Source organism: Calonectris borealis, chromosome Z, assembly GCF_964195595.1.
Source record: "Calonectris borealis chromosome Z, bCalBor7.hap1.2, whole genome shotgun sequence".
Taxonomy (NCBI): Eukaryota; Metazoa; Chordata; class Aves; order Procellariiformes; family Procellariidae; genus Calonectris; species Calonectris borealis.
This window is the reverse complement of record NC_134352.1, coordinates 77,327,751-77,351,386: the sequence shown is the minus strand read 5'-3', so window position 1 is coordinate 77,351,386 and position 23,636 is coordinate 77,327,751. Positions and strand designations below refer to the sequence as shown.

At 42.9% G+C, this 23,636-nt stretch overlaps 2 protein-coding genes across 8 annotated transcripts in view; one reads left to right on the top strand and one right to left on the bottom strand.

Annotated features, from left to right (window-relative positions):
- The window catches only part of DCAF12 (DDB1 and CUL4 associated factor 12), a 31,984-nt gene extending 19,243 nt beyond the window's left edge, over positions 1 to 12,741 (bottom strand). For 4 of the 5 annotated variants that reach the window (XM_075136931.1, XM_075136929.1, XM_075136928.1 and 1 more), the window contains exons 1-4: positions 12,448 to 12,741; positions 11,407 to 11,661; positions 2,531 to 2,737; positions 1,230 to 1,290 (exon numbers count right to left, since the gene is read on the bottom strand). In XM_075136931.1, the coding sequence (XP_074993032.1) occupies positions 1,230 to 1,290; positions 2,531 to 2,737; positions 11,407 to 11,661; positions 12,448 to 12,528 (604 nt within the window). In that variant the 5' untranslated portion in view covers positions 12,529 to 12,741. The remainder of the gene's footprint in view (positions 1 to 1,229; positions 1,291 to 2,530; positions 2,738 to 11,406; positions 11,662 to 12,447) is intronic. The other variant, XM_075136927.1, reaches the window with a different exon arrangement.
- A 1,441-nt stretch (positions 12,742 to 14,182) lies between these two features.
- Positions 14,183 to 23,636, top strand: part of UBAP1 (ubiquitin associated protein 1) — a 42,885-nt gene continuing 33,431 nt past the window's right edge. The window contains exon 1 of one of the 3 annotated variants that reach the window (XM_075137499.1): positions 14,183 to 14,261. The gene's annotated coding sequence lies outside the window, so the exon portion shown is untranslated. Of the gene's footprint in view, positions 14,395 to 23,636 lie in introns of all 3 variants that reach the window. The other 2 variants (XM_075137498.1, XM_075137500.1) reach the window with 2 other exon arrangements.

The window sequence follows — 23,636 nt, the reverse complement described above, 5'->3', positions numbered from 1 at the left end:
TGCTATATCCTCAATGTTTGGAGTTCATATATTTCTGCTCCACACTTTCAGATACAGATGTAACTGAAATCTGTAAGATTAAAACAATGTCAGAAGTTAGTTGTCTTTGTTTTCTCCTGATTAGGATCATCAGCGAAGTTCTGAAGAACTCAGTTTAGCAATCAGACTTGCTAATTGCTTTCAACAAGTTTTCCCTGGTGTCTCAGGTCTGGAGACTAGAACCTACATCCTGCTGTAAGCATCATACAACAGAGGACATGACAGTCTTCTACTCACACCTCCACCCTTAAGCACGCAGAAAACATTGAGAGCAACACAGTTCAATCTCACGTGCTGTGTCTCTATTCCATTGGGTCCTTATCTTTCCCTTGGATATCTGTAATCATCTCTGCTGTTCTCTTCAAGCTTACTAGCTGACAATGTTTTTTTTAAATGCAGGTATTTGGGTTGGAGACTTGCAAGGATCAAGTTTTATATTAAATTCAAACTAAAATTCCAGGATTAGCTTTTTGTTTTTTGGGGAAAAAAAAATATCTTACTGACTAACAATTCAAGTATTTGATTTTTATGAGACTGTTATGATTTTCTGACACCTGCAACTTGACACCTTTCTGTACAGAATACTACACCCTGTCAGCACAGACAGTAAATTAATGCAATAGCATATTAGTATTGCTGCCTTTACCTAAGTAAGTAATACTTTATGAAATTACACTGATTGTCCGACTAGTTACTAAAAAGTTAGTAACTGACCTTTTGTATTACCGCCTGCTGTATTAACTGCCATAGTATATGTGCATACACCCCCCTCCCCAAACTGAGTTTTCATTAATTAGTCTTCCATAGGATTTCATGAAACCGATATTGCTCTTCTGTATTCCAAAGTTATTAACTGATAACCAACACCCCTCTTGAAATTATTCTTCTTGTGTGGAATCCTTCCCTGTAATTCACTGTGTTAGAGATCCTCTCATGGCAACACCTATTGGAAAGACAATAATTTTCCCTCCGATACTAGAAAAATCAAATCTAGACCAGGGCCCTGCAAATAAAACGAAGTGAAGCACTGTACTAAGACCAAGAAGGGTTTAAATAGCCAAGGTAGTTCCAAGTGGTTTCAAATGCCCTGATAAAGGTGCTTTCCTAAGACCTATAAAGTACTGTACATCAGTATAAGACTCCGGAAAGGCAAAAAAAAAAAAAAAAAGAGAGCAAAAAATTTACTTTACCAGAAACAGCCATAGTATCGCTGATCCATGCAATTGAAAATATCCAATCCTTATGTCCATCCTAAAAGAAAAAAAGACAGATTTTTCTCTGCCATTATACTCTAGAGTAGTCTCAAAGCAGACAAGTATTCTTCACTTTGATTTTTAGTACAAACTGAGGAGGACAGACCTATGTTAAAAACATACAGATAAGATTCCAGTATCAAGCTGGAGCAGTTTAAATACCTAACAGTAATTTTAACTCTTTTGATTTTGAAGTGTATAATTAACAGAGAGCAATTAGGTGATGGAAAAACAGGTCTCTGACCAAGGACAAACTGATCTCAATTCTAAGGACTTAGATTTTTCCATTTTGAAAGCAGCGTTCTTCACTTCTGTAAAGTAGCTACATACTTTTATTTCCTCAAATGCACATCCCTACCATAAAAAGTAACCAAAACCTTATGTTTACAATATATGACCGACAGATTAATTTTTCAAGACTGTTAGTTCAAGAATCTTTTCTTTAGCAGGTGAGAAACCTATGGGAAAAAAAGACCATAATGCTCTAGTTCTGTCTAAAAAGCTGCAAAGTCACAGCAGCACGCAAATGAAAAGCAAGTCATACAAATCTTCAGAGTTGAGCCTTTCTGCAGCTGGTTATCTGCAGAAACTCTGACCTGACCTTTGCTGTTGTAGTTAACGTCTACGTAAAGTCCTGAATCAAAAAGGAGAAATGAGAGAGAAGTGCTTACAGGACACCACTATACTCATTTCAGCCTTTTTTAAAAAGGCCTCATGATGTTTCAGAATTATAAGCAGTACCAGTGTCTATCAAACCATCATAAGCCACTGGGTTAGAACTAATACTCAAATCCAAGTTCAGCCTCTGAAATAATACATACATAAGCTGCACTGGAGAACAGGAAAATTTAAACAACTTGTATCATATCTTTTCAATTTCTCAGAAGAGCTTTTTCACTAAAACTAGTTTCAGAGGTCATCACCACAATTAGACTTTAACATTTAGGATTTTGTTACATTTTCAGTGCTTAAAAGTAATCTGAAGTAGACCTGAATGAGGGTGAGGAAGAAGAAATTTGACTCAGAACCCTGAGAATCGTCTCACATGTTTGTGTACTCACTCATATTTAAGACATCTTGCCACAAAAGACAACTTAATTGGGAACGTTTTCAAGCCTTCAGAAATTCACTCTCCACTACAGGACTCCCAAATCTTAACCTTGCTCTGACTTTATGCACTTCAAAGTGGTCATTCTTGTAAGTGACAGAATAAACTTTCCCCGAATACTCCCACTTACATCTCCCACACAGACAGGATCGAGTGTAGGCAGACGATAAATTGCAAGACTGTTGGGGTTGTCTCCACCCGTGGCTAGGAGGGTCCTTGAGGGGTTGAGCTCAATGGCATGAATACCACAACCCTGCTGGTTCACCATGCCGGGTTCACGATCTTTCAGAATAGGAATCTTGGTAATTTGACCAGTCTGGACATCTACTACAAATAACTGGGGAAAAAAACCACAGGAGATGTAAGTCATCATCAAACAGATAAAAAACCCAAGATGGTCAAATATCCTCCCTATTTTCAGTTGACATTCTTTTCAAGTTGGAATACACAAATGCTGCAAGCATGGCTGAAAAAGGCATAAATTCCTTCTTAAAAGAAGTAAACTAACAATTACAGTGGGTTTTATTTCAATCATCCCATTTGGTTTTCACAGCAATAGGAGAGAGAAGAGAAATTTGTCATGGGAGGTTTCCCATTTAACAAAACACTTGAATCTAAAACAATTTTCCCTGTTCAATACCATGACAAAACAATATTGTTTTCCAGTTTCCCTGTACAACAATGAGAAAGAGACCCAGCTCAGAACAGCCAGTAAGCCCCAGGGCGCTTAGCACAAGTCTTCTGCCTCCCAGATAAGTTACTTACCCTGAAGTTCTGGCTTTGGCAAACTAACACTTTACAAATTTATATAATTGGAGTTTATTTTCCGGTGATGTAGAATCACAGCCCAGGATTATAATTAAATTCCACACATCCCCACTCCCCTTAAGTTTGTTCGTTCTATAACCAAAGAACGATGTCTCAAAGCCTCTGGAAGTGAACTGAAAATGAAGACAACAACCTAAAAAAGAAAACTCAATGCAATTTAAAAAATATACACCTCAAGTAAGTTGTTCTGAAATCCTTTGTCAGACATTTCTAGAAGGACAGAAGAGAAATCTAGAGGTTCTCAGAGAGAAATTACACTTACAAGTTGGTTTTGGTGAACTCTCACAGACTGTAGATCTGTTCTTTAATAAGCGTAAAAAAACCCAAGAAAATTTAGCAGCATATCTATTATTCTTGATGTACTGAACTTGCAGAATATTAATGTCAAATCAAAACGTGATAAAATATGGTATGTTAAACTCATTCGAGAGAGAAAGCTGAAATCCATTCATCGCTATTTGTGTGTTGTGTCTAGAATTACGCATCACCTTCAACCTGCATCTGATCTTCCTCTGTAGGCAGTGGTCTTGCACAGATGACTGTTCCTACAGGGACTGAATTTTCATATTTCATTTTTTATTTTGCATGCAGGTGTGGGGTCAGGCAACAGCTGAAGTGCCGCTGAGTAGGATGGAAGTACTCCACTTCTCCCAAGCCTTACAATGCAGTTTACTGCCTGAGACAGCTGGTAAAAACATGAAGCACACAGCAGCCCCTCTGCCCTAACCACACCCCTGAAAATTAACACCTGCACTGTAGGATCAGGACCACTAATTCCCTCTCCTCTCATCCTCCCTTGTCCTTCCCCTATCAGTGTATACCCTCTTCTCTTCCTCAGTATTTCCTTCCAGCAGAAAGGCCCAATTCCCTCTCCTATTCTCCTTCAACTACTGAAAAAAAACCCAAAATCAACAGTTAAGTACCTAAGATTAAGGCTTGCAAGTGTCATCTACAGGTCCTAAAGCTGGCACCAGAAGTGCTAATTAACAAAACACATCCACACCTCAGGATGTCCTGGACTCAGGAAAATCGTGCTTCAGCTGGAAGAGATTCACACTTCAAAGAGCACCTCAACAAGTATGAGGACTGAAATTAAAAAGCCTTCACATTCTCTAGTCTGACAACACTATCATACATCCGTGTTTGATACTAGGTTAATAAAGACTTACTCTAATGCAAAATTCCTTTAGCTAAACTCTAAACTAATTGGCCTGAAAACATAACGAACTTGGAAACCCACAATGCTGAAGCATCAGACCCTCACATTTCTGTCCTGGATCTTCAACCTCAACATCATTTTCCTGTAACAAGTTTCCAAATTAAGATATTCTCAGAAGCAGCAACAGGACATATTTCTTTTAGTGCCTTCATCTGCTTGTACCCTACTCTAATCCATCATCAGCCCTGGAATTGCTTTGTCATTTCATCACTTTTCTCCTCCAGTTGCACAATATTACCGTAACCAGAACGGCAACTGCTCTTAGGGCAAGAAACTTCGCAGAGTTAAGGGACTGGCTTTGTAGTTTCAGCTGTAAAGTTTTAAGCAGTAACTTCTCTCCTTGCTTGGTAAGGAACCTGGCACACTGTGTGTATTTTAAAAACAACCACCACCGCCCTAGAATAAAATAAGCAAGCACTGTCTGCGTATGCTAGGACTCTTGCATCACCTGGGGCAGGACAGGAAGCCAGAAGCTCACACTTGCAAGCTGCACCACTGATTGCCAAGAAGTCTTCCCTGTAAATCCAGCAAACCGAAGCCAAGAGAAGCCAAACAGTTGTTACACACTTCTAAAGCCAAAAAGGGAGAAATGTTAAGAAACAAGATAGGCACCCAGCTAACAACACAGAAAATTTGAATACCATTTCAAGAGTTTTAAAGACGCTAGAGTAAATAAAGTACAAAATATCCGACTGCTTTTAAACAAGTGCAGCCAAAGCCGCAGCATACAATGACATAAATCTGAAGAAAAAACAGAAATTGGCCTACTTCCTTCCAAGCAAACTGGTACCTTCACTACTCTTGAAACAAGTACATCTGCAAATAACTCCAAAGCAGCCTGGCCTCAGAGTCCTGACAAAGTCTTGATAGCTGAACTGTACATTTATTTTTTTCTTTATCTCAAGTAGGAATAAGAACTTCTTTTCCAGCTACTCGTTATATAGAAACTAAAAACCAGCCACAAAAACTCTCCCTGGATGCAGTAAACCCCCACCAACCTCCAGACAGTGAATTGTGCATATTTGTCCCTTGACTTTAAGCTTTGCACATAATTCGGTTCTTCCCGCTAGTAAAATGTATGCATGTCAGCCATTAGCGTGCCAAATAACTGGACATCCAGGATTTACCAAGCTAGGATTGCTTTGGCCATCTGCCAGAAGTCCAAGGACCACACTTCATCTGTGAGACGGAGCAGACTCAGCTATCGTGTTCTCTGCGGAACAACCTTGTTCTAACAAGGAAACAGGCTGGGTGACATGACAGAGAGAAATCCATCTTCCTCCCTTTATATTATTCTTTTTTTAAAGCAATTCAGATGTCCAGCTTGCAACAGTGCTATCACTAGAGGATCAAGGCACACAGGCATGGCTAGGTACTACAGTTGTCATAGCCATGAATCTTTATGATCTGGCCCTACTTTTCACACCCTATGAGATTACTAGCTGTATGCTTATTTTTCTTTTGGTTTGCAGAAGTGGTGAGAAGTCATTTTGGCAAATGGATCCCATACAATTACTACGTGGCTGTCCCCTTTTCAAACTGCTTATGATCAAATTAATCAAGAAACTGCCCCAGTTCATTGACTAAGGAACTTCATTAATCAACTTGCCAAAAGTAAAGACTGTGGCAGGGAATCGAGTGTCTGAGGACCAGAGTCTGAACTGCAAAACTCATCCTTCTCTTATGTAGAATATTGAGAGCAGAAGGGCTTGCCAGGCTCTTCTGTCAAGTCTACTTCCATTTTCTGACCTGCCTTTCGGAGACAACGGTTTATGGGGAAAAAGCCACCAACTGAAGTTACCAATTCATTAAATACAAGTGCCCTTCCCATGCATCTTTAACAGAAAGCATTGACTTTTTACAAGAAGATTAAAAAACAGGCCTATGAAACGCCATTTCAAGGCAGCATGTAGACTCTCTCGTGTCCTCTGCTGCTGCCCCTGCACACAGAACAGCAGATGAACAGGCAGCCCTATCTTTTAGCTGATCGTACAAATCAATCGGAACAAAACCAAAGGGTGCCACCCTGAGCTACAGCATGTTTTTATTACATAAGCAGGATGGACGTAGATTTACAAGGCACAAAACATGCATGAAAGACTGCTTATTGTTCACACAAGAAGCGCTCACGATACGCTCTGCACCGCAGCTCTTCACATTCTGCTCTCAGAAATCACAGGCGCACTCCTGTCATTCACGCTAACATTTGAAAGAAACCCAAAATAAACACATTGCCTTGCTAAAAATAGAGTCACTAAGAGAGAATCAATCGCAATGAAGTTTCACAATTGGCATAAGCCAATCTTTGAGAATCCACGTGCTTCTTCCTCACCCACCCAGACAGTCTCACCACCCTTGTGACAGCAGCTAGCGCTCAGGTAGCTGCGAGGTCAGCTGGATCATATCTCTGCCTTCGGTGAAAACTAACCCTACAAGAAAACCCGCCTGAACACAAAGCAGCAAGCTGATCCAGCTGACTCTCCAGCCACGCACACATCAGTGCCAGCAAGAACGAGCAGGTGGGAACATCCCGTTCTGCAACAGCACAACTCCAGACCAGCTGAAGCTGGTCACAAAAATTTCACCCTCAGCCAAGCTGGAAAATGACATCATTGTTCTCCTTCAAATTTGTTTTTTGCTAACAAAACAACAAAAGCAAGACAATGCTTACAGTGTCATTACACCAATACTACTGCTGGTCACACTGAGTAGCACTGTTTGATTTTCCCCAGTTCTCAGTCTTGCCTCTTACTCAGATTGTAAACATCTCTCTTTTCCATGTTCATAAAACACTTAGCATAAGGTCCTTCCGTTCTATGGCAATACAGATTTATTAATAGATGCCAAGTCCCAAAGAAACGTGGACTCTAAAGACTAAGCTATCAAACTGGTATGTCTCCTTTCCAGTGGAGATCAGGACATGGACTCACCTTAGCACAAAACCTACACACTACTTGCAGTACAGGCGACGCAAGTGGGTAACGGCCTTACACATCCTCCTTGAAAGGGTCCAGAGAGAAACAATCCAGAATATAACGAAACCATCTAAGAAGTGAGCAGCAGTAAAAGCAGCCAGCAAGTTACCGACTCTGAACTTACATTTCCAGAGACAAGACCATGCATTCAGGCACTCCACCTTGCTATGAAACTCTGAAGCACTACTAGCCAATGGGCACACACTTTGATGTCATTGAATTTGTTTATTGCCAAAATCACATTTGTCAGTTTTTATTTGTGTCTTGTCCTCTGTGTTTAATTTCAGGACGCTGGCAGGCAGTTAACACATGTCGAGAGATGGCAAAGGATGGAGAAGCGAGAGACTTCGCCTGCTAAAGGGCATCTCTACCACCCACACCATATCTGGCACGGAAACTACCAGACTCTGAAGACAGACATGGGTATCACATGCAGTTGTCAGAAAACCAAATACACTTAAGACAAGAAACAACACCTGGCTATTTACTCACAAGCCACTGAAAAAAAGGTGACTGGAAGTGTCAGTTAGAGGCATCAGAGATTTATTTGCACTGACTTTCGATCACTGTTCAATGGAGTTTGAGGAGAGTTACAAACTGCGGGAGCAGGACTTCTCATTCCCTCCCTGGGACAAGAAACGAGCAGTTTTCTTGATTTTTCATTACCTGTGCAAAGCCAGAACATAGGTTAACTTGCAAAGCAAGTGGAAATCATTTTCCCAGAGAGAGTCCACATTCACGGATGGAAGAGTAACTGTGCATAGTATTCTCACCACTACAACCCCAGGGCTACAAGACTAGGTTACAATTGTATGAGATGCACAGAACAGACATGGGATCTCTTGAACAAATTAAAAGTCTCTAAGAAGAAACAAGAACTGGTGATTTACAGCAGGGCATCCAAGGCAACATATGAATCCACCAAAGAGAGAAAAGGTATCAGCTAGCATTCAGAAAGCAACCCATTCATGCCTTGGAAAAGCCACCTGAGAAAAAAGAAGAGAGCATTTGGCAAGGAAGTTTTTAAACACAAATACATATATCAGGCCTGCCTGGGGAGAAAAGAAGAAAAGCAAACAAAAATATTATATTCCAGGTGATTATATTCTCAAGCAACTGGAAACTAATAAGCTTCTTGTATTTAAGGAATGATTTACAGCTCTTGTATTTTTTCATCCTTAACTTCACAATTAGCCAAAGAATTATGTCCTGAACACATACGTAGAACTAAGGGAACAAAAGAAGCTGCAAAATGATTATTGGAACTTCTTTTTAGAAGCTGCTTTATTCTTCATCATTTCCTGAAATAGTAAAAAAAAAAAAAGAAAACTACAGCAACCTCATGTTCAGTGTTTTCGTTTGCCATAAGCTTGTCTCCTACATTAAGTCTGAAAGTTTCTCTAAGAAGCTTGAAGAGAAGACGCTGATTATAGACAGTATCTTCTTCCGAGACTTCACGGTATCAGCCTTTGGTAATTTACATACTGTCATGACACACCCTAAACGTCTGCACCTCTCAGAGGTTTGCCTGCTCATTCATTTGAATTTGAAAAACATTAAGAAGCCCATTGCCTACAAGATCCAGGAGATTCTTGCAACATGAATCCTGCCTCAGAAGAGCCCAGGTGACTGTGTTTGAATTTTTAGACACTTGAATGCTCGTATAGGTTCCATAATTCTAAATCTATCAGAAAAAGCATGCACCTTTAAGAAACCCAAATATTTGATTTACAGCTGGCCAACCGTGAGCACCATGATCCACTGGAGAACAATAAAGTTATTTCATATACACAACTATATCCAGAGATATTTTCAAGGATAAAAAGTCACCCCAAATAATTAAACAAGTTATAATCCTCATTAAAAATGAGCAATTGACAGAGCTCCATATTCTCTTCAGTGTTTATAGTGACTAGTACTGTCAAGTGACTAAAACCAAACCTACTCCTCTATGACAGGAGTGTATTTTTGTTTTGTTATTAAAAATAGTCAATCCTTCTGGCACAGCATACCCAAGGGCAATTTATAAATTAAATGCTAAAAGTTCTGTGCCACATTCAAGCTTTGATTAAAATAATGCTACGGTTTATATTTTTCTGTTGCATTAACTTTAATTACACGCAACTCCAATGCAGCAAACCCCATTAAAGTCAACCAAGCTGTTTTAGATTTAGTCCTGACTTAAATGCCACAACTTCAGCGTATGAGAATCAGCAAAGGAATTCTTCTTTATTAGGTCGCTTACTCAGGAGATGAGAGAGAAAATCTCATAATTAGAGCGTAGAGTTTAACGCTCTACTTGTTCAAATGCGAACACAAAGCAACCAGGCTAAAGCTATTACAGTATTCATAATTCATATACAATCTTTCACAATGCTGAAGTGACTTCTTTTGTAATCGTTTTATTTTGCTTAATAAAAGACGAGGTCCATCTGGAACGTTAAGTCTAGCTGTGGAAGCATACACTTCATTGCAGCATATGCAGTGGGAACAACAATATGGCTGAATCCCTCTTCAGTTTCATGATTGTTTGGTCCCAAACTATTTTCTGCAAGGTTGCGTTAATAACGCACTTGCCCATTTATCTTCGCTGCAGCAGCGCTGGAACTACAAAAGTTACAGAACACAGCAAAATTGTTGCAGCTCTATAAAACATGCAGTCATCTTGCTAGAGTAAGCAAGATTTCTGAGAGCTTGTGTTTCAGCAGGAGTTTGTCTCCTGTAAGCTGTTCCACGAAGAGTGCTGGCTGCTGACTGGCCGAGGCGATGAGCACACGTGGAGAAAGAAGGCAGATTCTATTTCAGGATTATTCCTGTTAAAGATTGTTTTGTTTATACAGTTAGGCCTTGCTTCTTAGGAGCTACTGCATGAAAGCCTCCTGCTAGGTAACTATGAATAATAACCGAACACCTGAAATGAAAAAAAAACAGCGCTGTCCCTTGCAGGTCAGACCATTGAGTGCAGCTTCAGTGCAAAAAAATCTTGAGGCAAAGAAACAATCACATCAACTGATTACTTTGATGTTTAAGAGCTGCTTGATCTATACATTCCTTACAACGCTCGATTCACTTCTGTGGCACTAACCAACTTGCAAAGAACAAATTTGGGATTTTGCACTAATTCAGTCAGAACCTCATACATGAAATTGCCACCTCAGCCAATGAAGTTAGGCTACTAACTCCAACAGAGATAATATTACCCAAGAGGTATGTTCTCCTACATTTATTAATCACATAGGACATAATTTTAATATTCCTCTATAATGTTTCAAATTCAAAGCATCACTTTGAGAGTCTGAAGAGGTGTCAATTTTTGCTGAAGCATATAAAGGTACATAAACAAGAGAAGTTATTTGAATGCTGAAAACAGATTTAGAGTGGAAAAAATCACAAAGTGAACAAGCAAAGGCTAATCCTGAAGACCTGAAATTCATTTTTTAATCTTGGAACATTTCTAGCTACTCTGACGAATATCTGGAGTTTAACCACAGATAGTTAAACTCCAGATATTTAGTTTTGTAGCAACTTTTCAAAATCATCAGCACAGAACCATACGTAAAACCAAAACGTGTAAGACTGAGCATAATGAAAAAAAGTCTTACTAGCAATTTCTGGCAGGCATGACAGTTACCATTTAGCAAAGCTAGCGCCATTCATTAACTTTCCATTTGCAGGACAAGAAGAAAGATCCAACCCCATTGTTGCTCTCTATCCCGCAAACAGATGTAAATTGCTCTGTGCAGATTAGACAGATGCTGCATCGAGGTACAGGCCTCACGTTCAGGTTCACAGCCATCTGCACAGCTGAGAATGGGTCATCGTTAAGCATTACCTTCATTCAAAATTAATTGTGCGTGATTTTGACTCCACTCCTAATTATTTCCTAATATTTTCCTTGTCAGTCTACATACTTTGATTACGGTAAGCCTCATTTGGGGGTGGAATAATTCACAGAGAGAAGAGAAACAGAGAGGTGGCACTTACTGTGTTGCATTTTGTCCCACACACCACTTGTCGGTGGTTCAGCCACTGGGAAGCAAACACTTTATTAAGGGTTCCAAGGTGAAATTCCCTCTCCTTCAGGAGGCTGGGAAGCTGTTGGGCCGCATATCCGTGCAACAAGCGGTGATAGCTGGACTCATTCTGCATCCTGACCTCTCTACCTTTCAGGTAGTACACCAGAGACCTTTTCACCGGGGGGAGTCTTTTCCTTTTGTGAACTGAGTGATCCCACCCATACTGTGGAAAATAAACATGGGAAGTAGATAAAGCAACTACAACAAACTTAAGACATGACCCATCTGAACTCAAAGTCATTCCCAGCAAAATACTGAAGTCTTCCAAACTACTCATGGAATACCATTCGGAAATGCTGACACAGCCTTCAGCAATATAAAATTAAACATAAATATTTACTAAAGATGTAACACTGCGATGATAGGAAAACCAGCCCACAACCGCTTCGGCACCGCTGGGACCCCGGACGCTTATAGAAACAAGAGGAAGCCGAGAAGCGCTTTAAATAGAAGCGGGCCGCCCCGGCAGCCCCCCGCCGTCAGCTCGGCGGGTTTGGGGGTGACACCGCGGGGGCCGCCCGATACCGACCGCGCCGTTCATCGGCCTCCTCCGGCCCGGCCTGGGGCGGCCCCGCAGCATGGCTCAGCCCGGGGGCGGCGGGGACCCGGCGGTTACGGGTCGAACGGCTGAACCCAACGGGGGCAGCGCCGGGCGGGGCGGGCGGCGGGAACCCGGGAGAGCTCCCGGGGCAGGGAGCGGGGGAATCTGCATCGCACCGAGCCACCCTCCGCCACCGGGACCACTCCTCCCCACCGCCCGAGGACACCTTCCCCAGGCACCGGGACCCCCCCCCCGCCTTCCTCCCCCGCCCCAACCGGGTACCGCGACACGGCAACCCCCGGTCAGGGTCACCCCTCCCCCCGGGCACGGGCACGTTCCCCCCCCCACCGGGGACAAGGGCTCCCGCCCCCCCGCCGCCATACACCCGTTCCCGCCCCCCCGGCCTACCTGCTCCCCTTGGAGCCCCCCGGGCCCCGCGGCGGCGGCCGCCGCCGCTTTCCGCTTCCTGCTAACTGTTTTCCGGGCCATAGTAGAAGGAGAAGGAGGAAGAGGAGGAGGAGGAGAGGCCGAGAGCCCGGCCCGGGCCCCACATGGAGCAGGAGGGGGAGGCAGCCGCCGGGGGACGGGGCATATAAGTGCGGGGAGCCGGGCCCGGTCACTCTCTCCGCCGCAGGCCCCGCCGACCGCGCTTCACGACATTTTCCCCGGCATGGTTTTTGGTTGGTGGTTTGTTTTTTTTTTTTTTTTACGACAGTCGCGTCTCACTTTTGCGGCGGCTCCCCCGCCCCGCCCGAGAGCCCCGTATCCTAGCAACCGAAGGAGGCAGGGCGACGAGCTGGCCCGCCCCCTTTGCGGTTGCCAAGGCAGCCCCCCTCGGGGGCCGGGCGGCGCCCCCTGGCGGTGGCGGGGCGGGGCTGGCGGCCTGCCCGGGCTCCGCCGGTCCCGGCACGGGAGAGGGCCGCGCCGGGCCTTTCCGCTCCTCGTTTATTTCTGAGCAATCGAAACTTGCCGGGCAATGCCGGGGGGAGACCCTTTCAACTGGCGGGCAGCTTGGCTGTATCACCTGGCTTCTCCAAGTGCATTCTCCGAGGGTCCGGTGCAGGTTGCTCGGTGCACGATGAGGCTCTTGGTCAAACGTTGAGGTGCCCCATTCCACAAGGAAACGCCCTTACTGCAGGGGAATTAGAGAGCATACAGAGTGTTTGTATTTAATTATGCCGCTTTAAAACGATCGGGGGTGGATGCGTGCTTTTCCTTGTGCCCACACGGCTCATACGCGCTTTTTCCTATCCTTGTAGAGGCAAAAATTAGAGTAACCCGAACCCGATGATCACCGTTCTGCAAGTGACATTGCAGAGAAAAGAAAAAGGACGAGAAGAGAGAAACATGCAACACGCAGGCAGACCTCAAAAAAAGCCAGCTCCTGACCACCTGAAACCCTCTGGTGCCTCAAGTCATGTGAAATCAGTAAACATACTATCTTCCTGATCAAGAAGGCATTTCTTTTATGCTGTTTTTTTGTGTTCTCATCCAACGAACTGCAAAGACAAGGGTGCTGTGAAAAGCCAAACTGAAAAAAAAAAACCAACTATAAAAGAACCTTACAGGCTTCCCAGCTTCCCCTGAGGATAAAAAGCCCAAGGAGTGATTCCAGTTTGGCTTTTTTCGGCCATGATTGACCACATTTAATCCCCCTCTCCGCATTTTCCCTCACACATACACAACTGCCACCTGCATTTTGGACAAAACCCCTCCATTTTGAACCAAGGCCCTCTCAAAAGGCTGAAAACCCACTACCGAAGCTGCTCTTGGAGATAAGCGCCATGCTCCGGTGCATCCCAGTTGGGCGCGCAGCCCCTCGCGAGGAGATAAGGGCAGGCATCGAGGCGGCCATGGCTGCTGAGGGAAGGGGCGTATGGGGCGAAATGCCCCTCTGGGCCCAGCTCGTCGCTTTCACCCAGCCCCAGGGGGAGCCTGTGGCTGTGCCCAGCTGGGAGAGGGGCAGGGGGTGCTGGCGGAGCCCCCGGGCAGGGCCGGAGCCGGGACAGGCCCCCGCCTGGGACAAGGCCAGGCCAGGCCACCGCCCTCCGCCACCTCCGCCCCGCCCCTCGCAGACAGAGGCGGGGCTCCCCTCGCCTTCGCCCCGCCCCTCTCACCGCTGGGGTGACGTCACCGTGAGCACCTCCCGATTGGGCCGGCGGGGGCAGGTGACCTCGCGGCGTGACGCCAGCGCGTCGCCGGGGAGGCGAGGCGGAGGGCAGGTAGACAAGATGGCGTCGCCCGGTCGCGGGGCTGAGGGTGGCGACGCGGCGCGGGTCTCGTAGGGGCGGGCGGTGGGCAGTGACCGCGGGGACAGCCGGAGTCGCCAGCCGGGGGCCGCCAGGCGCCGCGCAGGTAACGAGCGGGCCGGGAGGGGTTGGGGGTTGGGGCGCTCGTCCCCCCTTGTAGCGGGGCCTGGGCAGGGGGGCGCAGGCAGCCGCTCCCCGGGCCCTCCGCCCCGCCGCCGGGCCCAAACTTCGCCACCGCGTTTCCTCGTTTGGAGCGAGGGATTCCCGCGCCCCCATCGTGATTCAGCAGCTGTAAAGTGCCGGCGGGGCGGCTGCGGGGCCGCTAGCCTCCCGGGGGGGAGCTCGGAGATTGGGGGGGCCGCTCTCCCGACCGTGGAGGGGAGCGAGCCTGTGGGCGCTGCCTTAGCGTGTGGCCTTGCTCCGCTTTCACGGCGTCTCGCTGCTGCTTTTGAAGGTACCCTTTAATGGAGGTGAGAACCTGCGCGGTCAGCTCAGAGGGACGGAGTCCTGGCGCTCGGTCCTGGGCTGGACCCGGGGAGCAGAGGGAGGCCAGGCAAGTAGGGTGATGCTCCTTTCCCAAAGTTCTCCTGCTTTCCGGTAGTTTCAGGGACTGCCTGAGTCAAGGGAATGCCTTTCTGCTTAGTAACCCTTGATGAATTTGTCTTCTGAGAGTTGATTGCTGTTGAAATCTGAGTAAACGGTTAGTGTCCGTGATATTTGGAAGTAAGTTCCTCCCCACGGTAACTAAATCTTTTGTGAAGAACCGAAATGTCTGCTTTTCTTTGGGGGGGTGCATGTGTGTTTTTTGTCGAGCCTGCCTTCAGGTAATTTGTTAATTTCTGGCTCTTGTGTTGTGAAAACCATAGTGCTCATCTTCCCTACGCCACTTGTGACTTTAGATTTCTACTCTAGTCACTCAGTCTTTGGTTGCGTCTTCTTGTAGGCTGAAGAGTCAAAGTCTTGTTTACTTCATGGGTCGTAGCCCTCCACATCTCTGTTTATGCTTATTACCTATTTCTGGATCTTTCCCAGTTAGATGTTCTGCTTTTGAATGGGGAAGAGGATCATATCTTTCTCCGCATTTGAGATGCAGACATACCATGGATGTATACACTGGTGTAAGAATACTTCAGTTTTGTAGTTTCTAACTTCCTGATAATGCTTTGTGTTTTGTTTAGCTCAGTGCTTACTAGACATAAAATATTTAACACTTTTATGAAGCTATTTAGTATAATTCAAGAACTGTCTTCCTGGGTTTTGATAGCTCAAAAATCTACCATTTTAAAGGGCAAGTTAGGATTGTGGGTTTTTTTAAATTAGTGAAAGAAATTACAATAGATGGAAATGAGTAATCACCTTATCAAATATTTTTATTCCTCACGTCATTTAAAAATTCCAAACAAGTAACAAAAAAAAAAGTCTTACAGAAATCTTATGACGTTGATGCTGTCGCATTAGAATGGAGATAAGCAGATGGACTCTGGCACTTGGTTGTGCAACTAATATAGCCTGCCATCCTGGACTCAGTAAAAACGCATCTGTGTCAAATTTAAGCACTTTGAGGTGGATATTCCTAAATGACAAGTAACTATTGCCAAATTAAGGAACAAGTGAGTTGTGACTGGTGGTGTAACTTCAGTGGCTGTGCTACTGATAGAAGGCATACTGCATCTCACAGCCTATTATGGGGTTAAGAGGCTTTTGTGGGAGCTTGGTGAGAGGAATCTTACTCCAACTGTGATTTAGGGTGTTAAGGAAAAAAAGGAAGAGGTGGTACTGCAATTAGCCAGACCTCTTCCTCGCCTTCCTTCCCTTATCATCCTCGGAGCGTGGGACTTTCTGCCTCTGTGCAGGCACTCCTGCAACTGTTGGCTTCCTGGGGCTAACCCTGCATGCCTGGGATCTCTGCTCTGCAACAAGCATTTTTCAGGGAAGAGGGAAAAAGCTGTTTTGGCCTCCTCCTCTCCTTTTCTCCATACAGAACAGAGCTATGTGTGTAAGCGTTGTACTAGCCATGGGGAAGGGAATGGGGCTGAGATAGTATGCTGCTGTGGTAGCAACATAGCAGTGTTGGACCGATTTATTCAAGGCCGTGTGTGGGGTGCTGTTAGGTTGCAGGACCACGGTAGTATTGCTGCTTAATGATTTCAGTTTTCTGTACACATAGAGATGTGATTCAGAAGTGGCAATGATGCTGTAGATCACCATTGCAATTGGGTGACTTAAACCTTTTGGGCAAAACCTTAATTCTAAGGCTAGGGGGAGAGAAAACTCACTCAAGTCCTTAAACTTAGCTTTTGCAAGCTTGTGGTTTTAGTGTCAGAAACAAAACCGAAAATGATTGCACCTTTCTTGTCTCGTTGGCTGGATCTGATCTGCAAGTTTGATACTACTTTTTTTTTTTCCCTATGAGTGCACTGTGGAGCAGAGGAGTCAGGGAAGAAGTTGCTTCTACCAAAATCAGACAGTCTGTATAAGTCCAGTGAAAGCTTGAAACAGTTACCTAAAACTTCAAAGGGAAAACCAAAGAAGTATCAGGTATAAGATATGAGAATGAATAAATGTTAGTTTCTCTTTAATGAATTGAACTTTAATTTTCAGAAATTTTAAGAGTATACTGTAGAGAATATACTGATTAGCTGGGACTCTCATTGTATAGTTTATGTTGATAGATAGAAAAATCTTAATGATGAAAAATCATCAAAAACATGTGGAAGAACTCCATCTCCATTGTTCATGTGGTGTTTTGCAGTGCCCAGTACTTGTTATCCTGGAAACAAAAATCTCTAACTAGCAGAATAGGAGTCAGGTTTCTGGACCAATCCTGCAGACCACCTCATCTAACTCTGTCACACTGCAGCCAGAGCTGTTTTGGCTGATGCTGGTGGCAAAAGTGCTACAAGCCACAGAGGCATCACCTTACTCATCCTTCTCCATTTTTAATTGTATAAGCTTATGGTTTCGTGTTGTTTCCACAAACCTTAGGGATTGATAATTCAATATTTTTGTCAGTGTTCAGCCTCTATATCGTAAGTTTTGACATCAGCCTGTTCCTGTATTTTACAGTTGGTGCTGGGTTGAATATTTTGTTAAACTGATCTGTAAGAAATTTAGTTTTGCTTGTTAGGCAGAACTTCTATCCAGCCTTTTCTGGCATTTTGTTTCTAACATAATCACTCCCAGTCTTTCTAGTCATAAATTCCAGAGCTTCAGCTGTCATTTTACAAGGATCTCTACTTAAAGGCATTACTATCTGTTTAAAATTGATCAGTGCAATTCAGATCAATGTCAGTGTAAAGAAGGTCTAGTGGAGCTGTAATTGAAAAGCTCTGGAAGATGGTTTGGAAAACTATTGCTTGAAGGAAAGGCAAAGAACAGTTGTTTACAATTTATAAATAGCTTGCTTGATTGAAAAAGTAGGTCTTCTAGGGCGTATCAAAGGTTGGTTTCTCTTCCCTGTATTGTGTCTGCTTGCTCTGATAACTAGGAAGGCAATGCTATTGATCTTACAGCATGTACCACTCTACAATCGATCATTGGGATTGCAGTTGATCAATACAAGCCTGAGCTCACGGTTTTTCTGTGTTAACTACTTAGGTAGGTAATCCTCCCTGGTATGCAAGTGCATTGCTTAATGCTTTGACCCTCTGACTTGGTTTGAATAAGCTCATGTTATGTCCCTAATGACCTTTTGCAGTCAGTGTAGTCTTGTATTGAGCTCTCCGAAGAGAAACTGAGCATTGGTTTTCTTCCTTCTCTTAAATGGTCATATTTATTCCAAATCCTTGTTTGCATGGGGAAGGCATTTTCTTAAATGTTAAGAAATACTGTCTTTCCTGTGGTTGGGAAATTTTGAAAGAACAACTTGTATGTCCAGACTTGGTTGTGGGGTGTTTTGGGTGTTTTTTTTTTTTTTTTTTTTTTTCCTCTTTGAAGGCTGGGAGGTCTCTTCAGAATCCTCTAAGCTTGCAGTGTACTTGAAACACAGAAATATATCAAAGGGGGAACAGAATATCATTGCTCTGACTTATGTTTCAATCTTCTTTTCTAGAAGGGAAAATAGATTGGTTCAAAATACCACGTTGCATTAGTAGTATTACAGTTTCTAACTAACTGACTGAGTTCAAATGGAAATCCTGAGCTTGTATTTTCTCAGCTGCATTTTGTGTCAGAAACACTTACACCAGAGTAACATTTTAAGTGGGGAAATCAGAAGAACATGAGTCCTATCCGAGAAGTAGTCAGTTCTTCAGCTGGAAGATAGTCTGAATATGAATATGCTTAAGCTACTTAGCTGTTGGTGGTTGGTATCATGGAAACTAGTAATAGAGTAAAGCGTTGTGAGCTCCTAGCTAGTCTGGTCTATGTTGCTGGAGATCGCTATCTACTAGATCATGTGAAAGACTTGATTTAAGCCGTTTCCTAATGTATATGTGCTTGCACTGTTTGACATCTCTAGGCTAGCAGCAGGTGAAGCCATGACTGAAATGACTGGTGAGATTTATTCCCTGAGTTTGGGAGGTTGGATTTCTAAGAGTATTTGTGTTACCAGTTATGCTATGTCAAGCGTTAGCACTGTGCTTAATCTAGACATAGAGTTGTGCTTATGTGTTCAACTTGATTTGCTTCATCAATTCTGAACTCTAAAATAAAACTAGATTCCTAGTGTATAAACACTGTGCAAAGTATTTGTTAAGGCATATGTATTTCCTTTCCTGATACAGCAAAGCCACACTGAGTTCCACCCTAATGACTAATACCATCATGTGGTGTCCTTGCACAGTAATGTATAATAATTTGAAATAGAAATATAGGAGGCACATGTAGTAAGGAAAGGAGTTAATATGAATAAAATCACCGTTAATCATCTGGAATAAAATTGTGTGTGGCGAAAAGCTTTTCTATCCTTTCATGCTGCATACCCTCTGAGAAAAGAATGTGTACTTAATCTTTTAATTAAGTATTAGGTCACCACAAGCAGTTTGTTGCCAGTCTATTTGACTTCTTGGTAGAAAAAAGCTGAAACATTATTGAAGTTCATTCTGTGTTCGTAACAGTATAAAAAGAGGGGGTTTTATTGTGCTTTGCAGAAAGTACCTTTAGGTTCTTTATTGGGAAGAGAGGGAGTGAGTAAATTAATGTATCCCCTAAATCAGGTGTGAGTTAGAGCTTTGCAAACAAAAATGGCTGGAAAAGTTATGGTAGTATAAAATAACTTTGCACTCGAGGGGGTAATGAACCATAAAGATTTGGGGGGGCAGATTTCTATATTACATACCTCTGAGATTTGTGAGCTCCTTACAGACCTAGATTTATTAATCAAGCTGTAATTCTATCAGTGGTCATTGGCTGGCAGGGCTCTGTAGTGGCAATTACTTTTAGAACTAACCATATAACTATTTGAAATATCATCTTCTAGACACTATTCTGAGGAGTACTTTAAAGAAAATGTTTGGGTAAGAAAAGTCTTTATCAAGTTTTAATCGGCCAAATATTTGTGTTACCATTTTAATGTGAAGAACTGTCAGACTTTGAGTTGGGGGGGAGATGCATTTCAGGACTCCCACAGCTGTCTTGTGTTTGCACAAATGCAAAATGCAGTTCCTTTAAGCTAGTGAACTGTCTGTGAAGAAAAATTGCTAGATTCTGATTAGTGTCTTAGCAGAGGGCAATTTTCAAAATGTCTGCAGTTACAGGCTTCCTTCTTGTTCGTAGAAGGGAGTTTAATACATGATTTCTGTTGACTTACCTGGAAATCTTTTGATAGCTAGTAAAAAGCTCATAATGTATTCCCAGACCACTGAATGCCTGTGCTTAATAGTGTGATTTCTTTGCAAAGAAAATACAAGTAAAGATGGTAAAAAGCTTGTTGCTTTTAACTAATACTATTGAATTTTTCTTAATTTTTATGCAAAGGGCAAGCTAGTAAATTCAAGTGTGGACATAAATGTAATACTGTTATGTTCTGTAATGTCTTCTACATGAAGATCTTCAACTGGAAAAGCCTTAATAAATACAGCTTAAAGAATCCACCAGCATATTATGAGATGCAAGATAAATTAAGGTAGACAAAGGTGAAGAAGTTGAATGTGGCATGAATGCTAGGTGGTCTAAGCTGCTTTTGGGGCTGAGGATGGACTCTAGAAATACAGATTTGGTTGACAGAATGGCTGTCACATCTGTTTGTGTGACGTGATAATGTCATCCTTTTCATACTTGAGCTTCCACATGCAAGTAGTATACAGTTCTGAACATCTGCCTGTCTCTTGGGATGTTCTGTATGTGTTATGATATTGGACCAATGAAGAAGTTCTGCCTTCTACCTCTCTGCCTCCTCTCCCAAGGAGACAAACGCTTGAAATACACCAGTATTTAGTGCAGGGATCTAGCTATACTCTGGATAAGCTGATTCTACAGAGTAATATAAAGGTCTTCTCTCCCAACTTGAAGGGAAAGAGAGAAGTTGTGTATCCATTTTACTACAAGCCTTCTTCAAGGCATAGTTCTCCTGTAATTTGACGTTACTGCAGGATTGTAAATGTGATGCTCCTGTTCTGTCTTTAGACGGCACCGGATTTATTTGCTGAAGTAAGCTGGATTGAATCAGACATACGGGTTATAAAAGAGGCAGGCTGGGACTGATTCTCAGGTTAGAGGAGAAAATCTGATATCTCAGCTGAGGAATGGTCAACCCATAATCTTTCCACTTTCCTTCTTTAAAAAAAAAAAAAAAAAAAGAAATCTTGCTGCTTTGTCTCAGTAATGATGGTCCACTGAGATAGATCTCTGTTCTGTTAGCAGTTCCATATTGTTGCCAGTCTGTCAGACGTTTGGAGAGGAAAAGCTGTGGGTATGACTGTTGGATGGTCGTGGCGCAATCTCATCCAGCAACCTATAGAAGTAAGGCTAGATTGCTGAAGCTGAGTCAGATCTGTCAAAATGTCCTGAGGAAAAGAAGCTAATACGTCTCTGAAGGCTGCTTTCGCACATAAAATGAGCGGTTTCTGTTTAGTTATTCATTGCTTTAAGTGTTTCAGGGGTTGCATTCATTACTGTAGCTGCTGAAGAAATTTCTAATATGCGGGGAAAAAACTTTGTACCACTGAGCGAAACTGGATATATAATATAGCAAAATTGTAGACTTAAATGAATTTGAAGTAGTAACTTGGAAATAAAGTTTAGACTAAGTCCAATTTTGTATTATCAATCCAGAAGAACATCCTTAAGGCTTTTGTAGCAAAATGAAAAGCTGAATAGGAGTGATTTGACAGGGAAAATTAGGGGGACAAAGATATTGGTCCAAACTTGAGATGAATGCAGTGAGGTTCCTGGGGTAGCTGTGGATTTGCGATTCAGGAAATACAGGTTCTGTTCTGGTTTTTTTGCTGGCTGAGCTGGATGACAGTGGGCAAACTGCTTCAGCTTTGTGCCCTGTTCCTCACACCTGCAAAAGAGGGATAGTTTTACTGCTGGTTAAGTGCCTTGACAGCTATTTTGAAGTCTCATGCAAAAACTAGGTGGTGCTGAGAGTATAAGGGAATTTTGGCAAAACTACTTTCTGCTCAGGGGAAAGGTAATGAATGAAAAGTGTGTGTATAAGGGTGTTCAATTCCTGGCCGTATGAATATCCTGTAGCCTTCTAGATTTCATCTGAAAGCACTGTCTTTCTGTGGCTATGGTTTCTTTTCCTTTCCACTTGAGCATGAAACTCTAGTCCAGTCTTCATACGTTCTTATCATTGGGAAGCTTGTAATTGTGCGTGTCTGTCACTCCCAGTACCTTGCGAGTTTCTGGATTTTGCTCTGTACATTCGTGATAGAAAGATCATTCTGTGTTTGTAGTGAAGTGCAGGCTTCCAGTCTACATTAATCCTTAAACTCATCTGCTCCAAACATTAACTACAAGTGTAAGATTGCAGTGCTAGGAGGGCAAACTGAATTGTTGTCTTACACAGAGAGAAAGCAGACCTTTTCAGTTTCTTTTTTTAAGTGAGGAAATGTAAATCTTGAAACTCATTTTATATGGAAACCGTAGGAATTAAGGTAATTGGTTGTAGAGGTTATTTTATGATGCTTAGTATCTTGCCTGAATGTAGCTGATGACTGCTGCATAGCAGGGAGGGAGGAGTGACACCTGTGATATGGAAAGGCTTTCTGAAGCAGTGTGTGAAGGTGAGCGTAGCAACTGGAGCATCCTTGAAAGTTACGTCTCAGGGATTGGGTGGTTGCTCTGCTTTCCTTCTCGGAGGGTGAGGATTGTCTATGTGTTTGTGTATCTTCACTGGTAGTAACCTCAGCTGTGGCAGTTGCACACATAGAATGAACCTGATTTACTGACTCTCTTTGTTTTTTCCCTGTTGCTTGTGGCTTCCATTCCTGAACTTTTCAATCTATTGTTGGACTATAGGCTGAACCATATTTCCATTTAAGCAGTCCTAAATGGAGGGGCCATTGCTTTTTGAGAACTCCAAAATCAAGAGATTGCGAGGAAGATGTTTCTCCTCAGGACTGGAGTGTGCCGCCTTCAGGCGGCGTAGGCCACTGAGGTTTTCAAATATACAACATAGCAAGCAGTTCATTTCCTTATCATATTCTGTTTTTGTAATATATCCAGTATAGCTGAGGGCAACCTCAGTTTGACTTCTGTGCTCAAAGATAAATTTCTACTTTTCTACTCTAGACAAGCTCACTCAAGACAACTTAACTTCCTGTGTTCCCAATGACTTCAATTCCAGAAGTGTACTCGGTGTGGGTACCACCAGTTTGCTGAGCCTGTTCAGAGACTGCTGTTTTCATATGTCAGAGTATTTTTTTTGATAGCCAGTAATGATACTTCTGTTTCTGTGTGTTTTTAAAGAGCAGAACTTAATCTTTGCAACCAGCTCTGGTCTTCTCTAAAGTTAACAAGCCTTTTCAGGAATTAATTAAGGTGTAAGTATTCACTTTAAAACTGTTTTCCTGCTCTTTATGCTCCGTTATGCACCAATTCCACATTTAATTAAAACAAGTGGAAATTGCTCATTTAAAATATGACTTCTGGTAGTGGAATTTAATTCGGTGTTGACTACTGATAGTATTTCCCATCTGGGTCATCTTTTTAATGCAGTCATTTAGTCCTGCTTGGACTAGGTGGAAAAACATGAAAGCAGGCTTAACTGATACTATATGTGGAGGTGAAACAAGATTGGTTCTTATTTAGGCATTACTGCAGTGGGACCATATTTTTATATTTGCTTCATTCACTTTTTTATATTTCAATTTGATGCCTTTGTTCTGTTGAGTTAGTCTGGGAAGGAGCATGTCCCTGCTGAGACCTCAGCTCAGCAAACATACTAAAATAGCTAAAGTG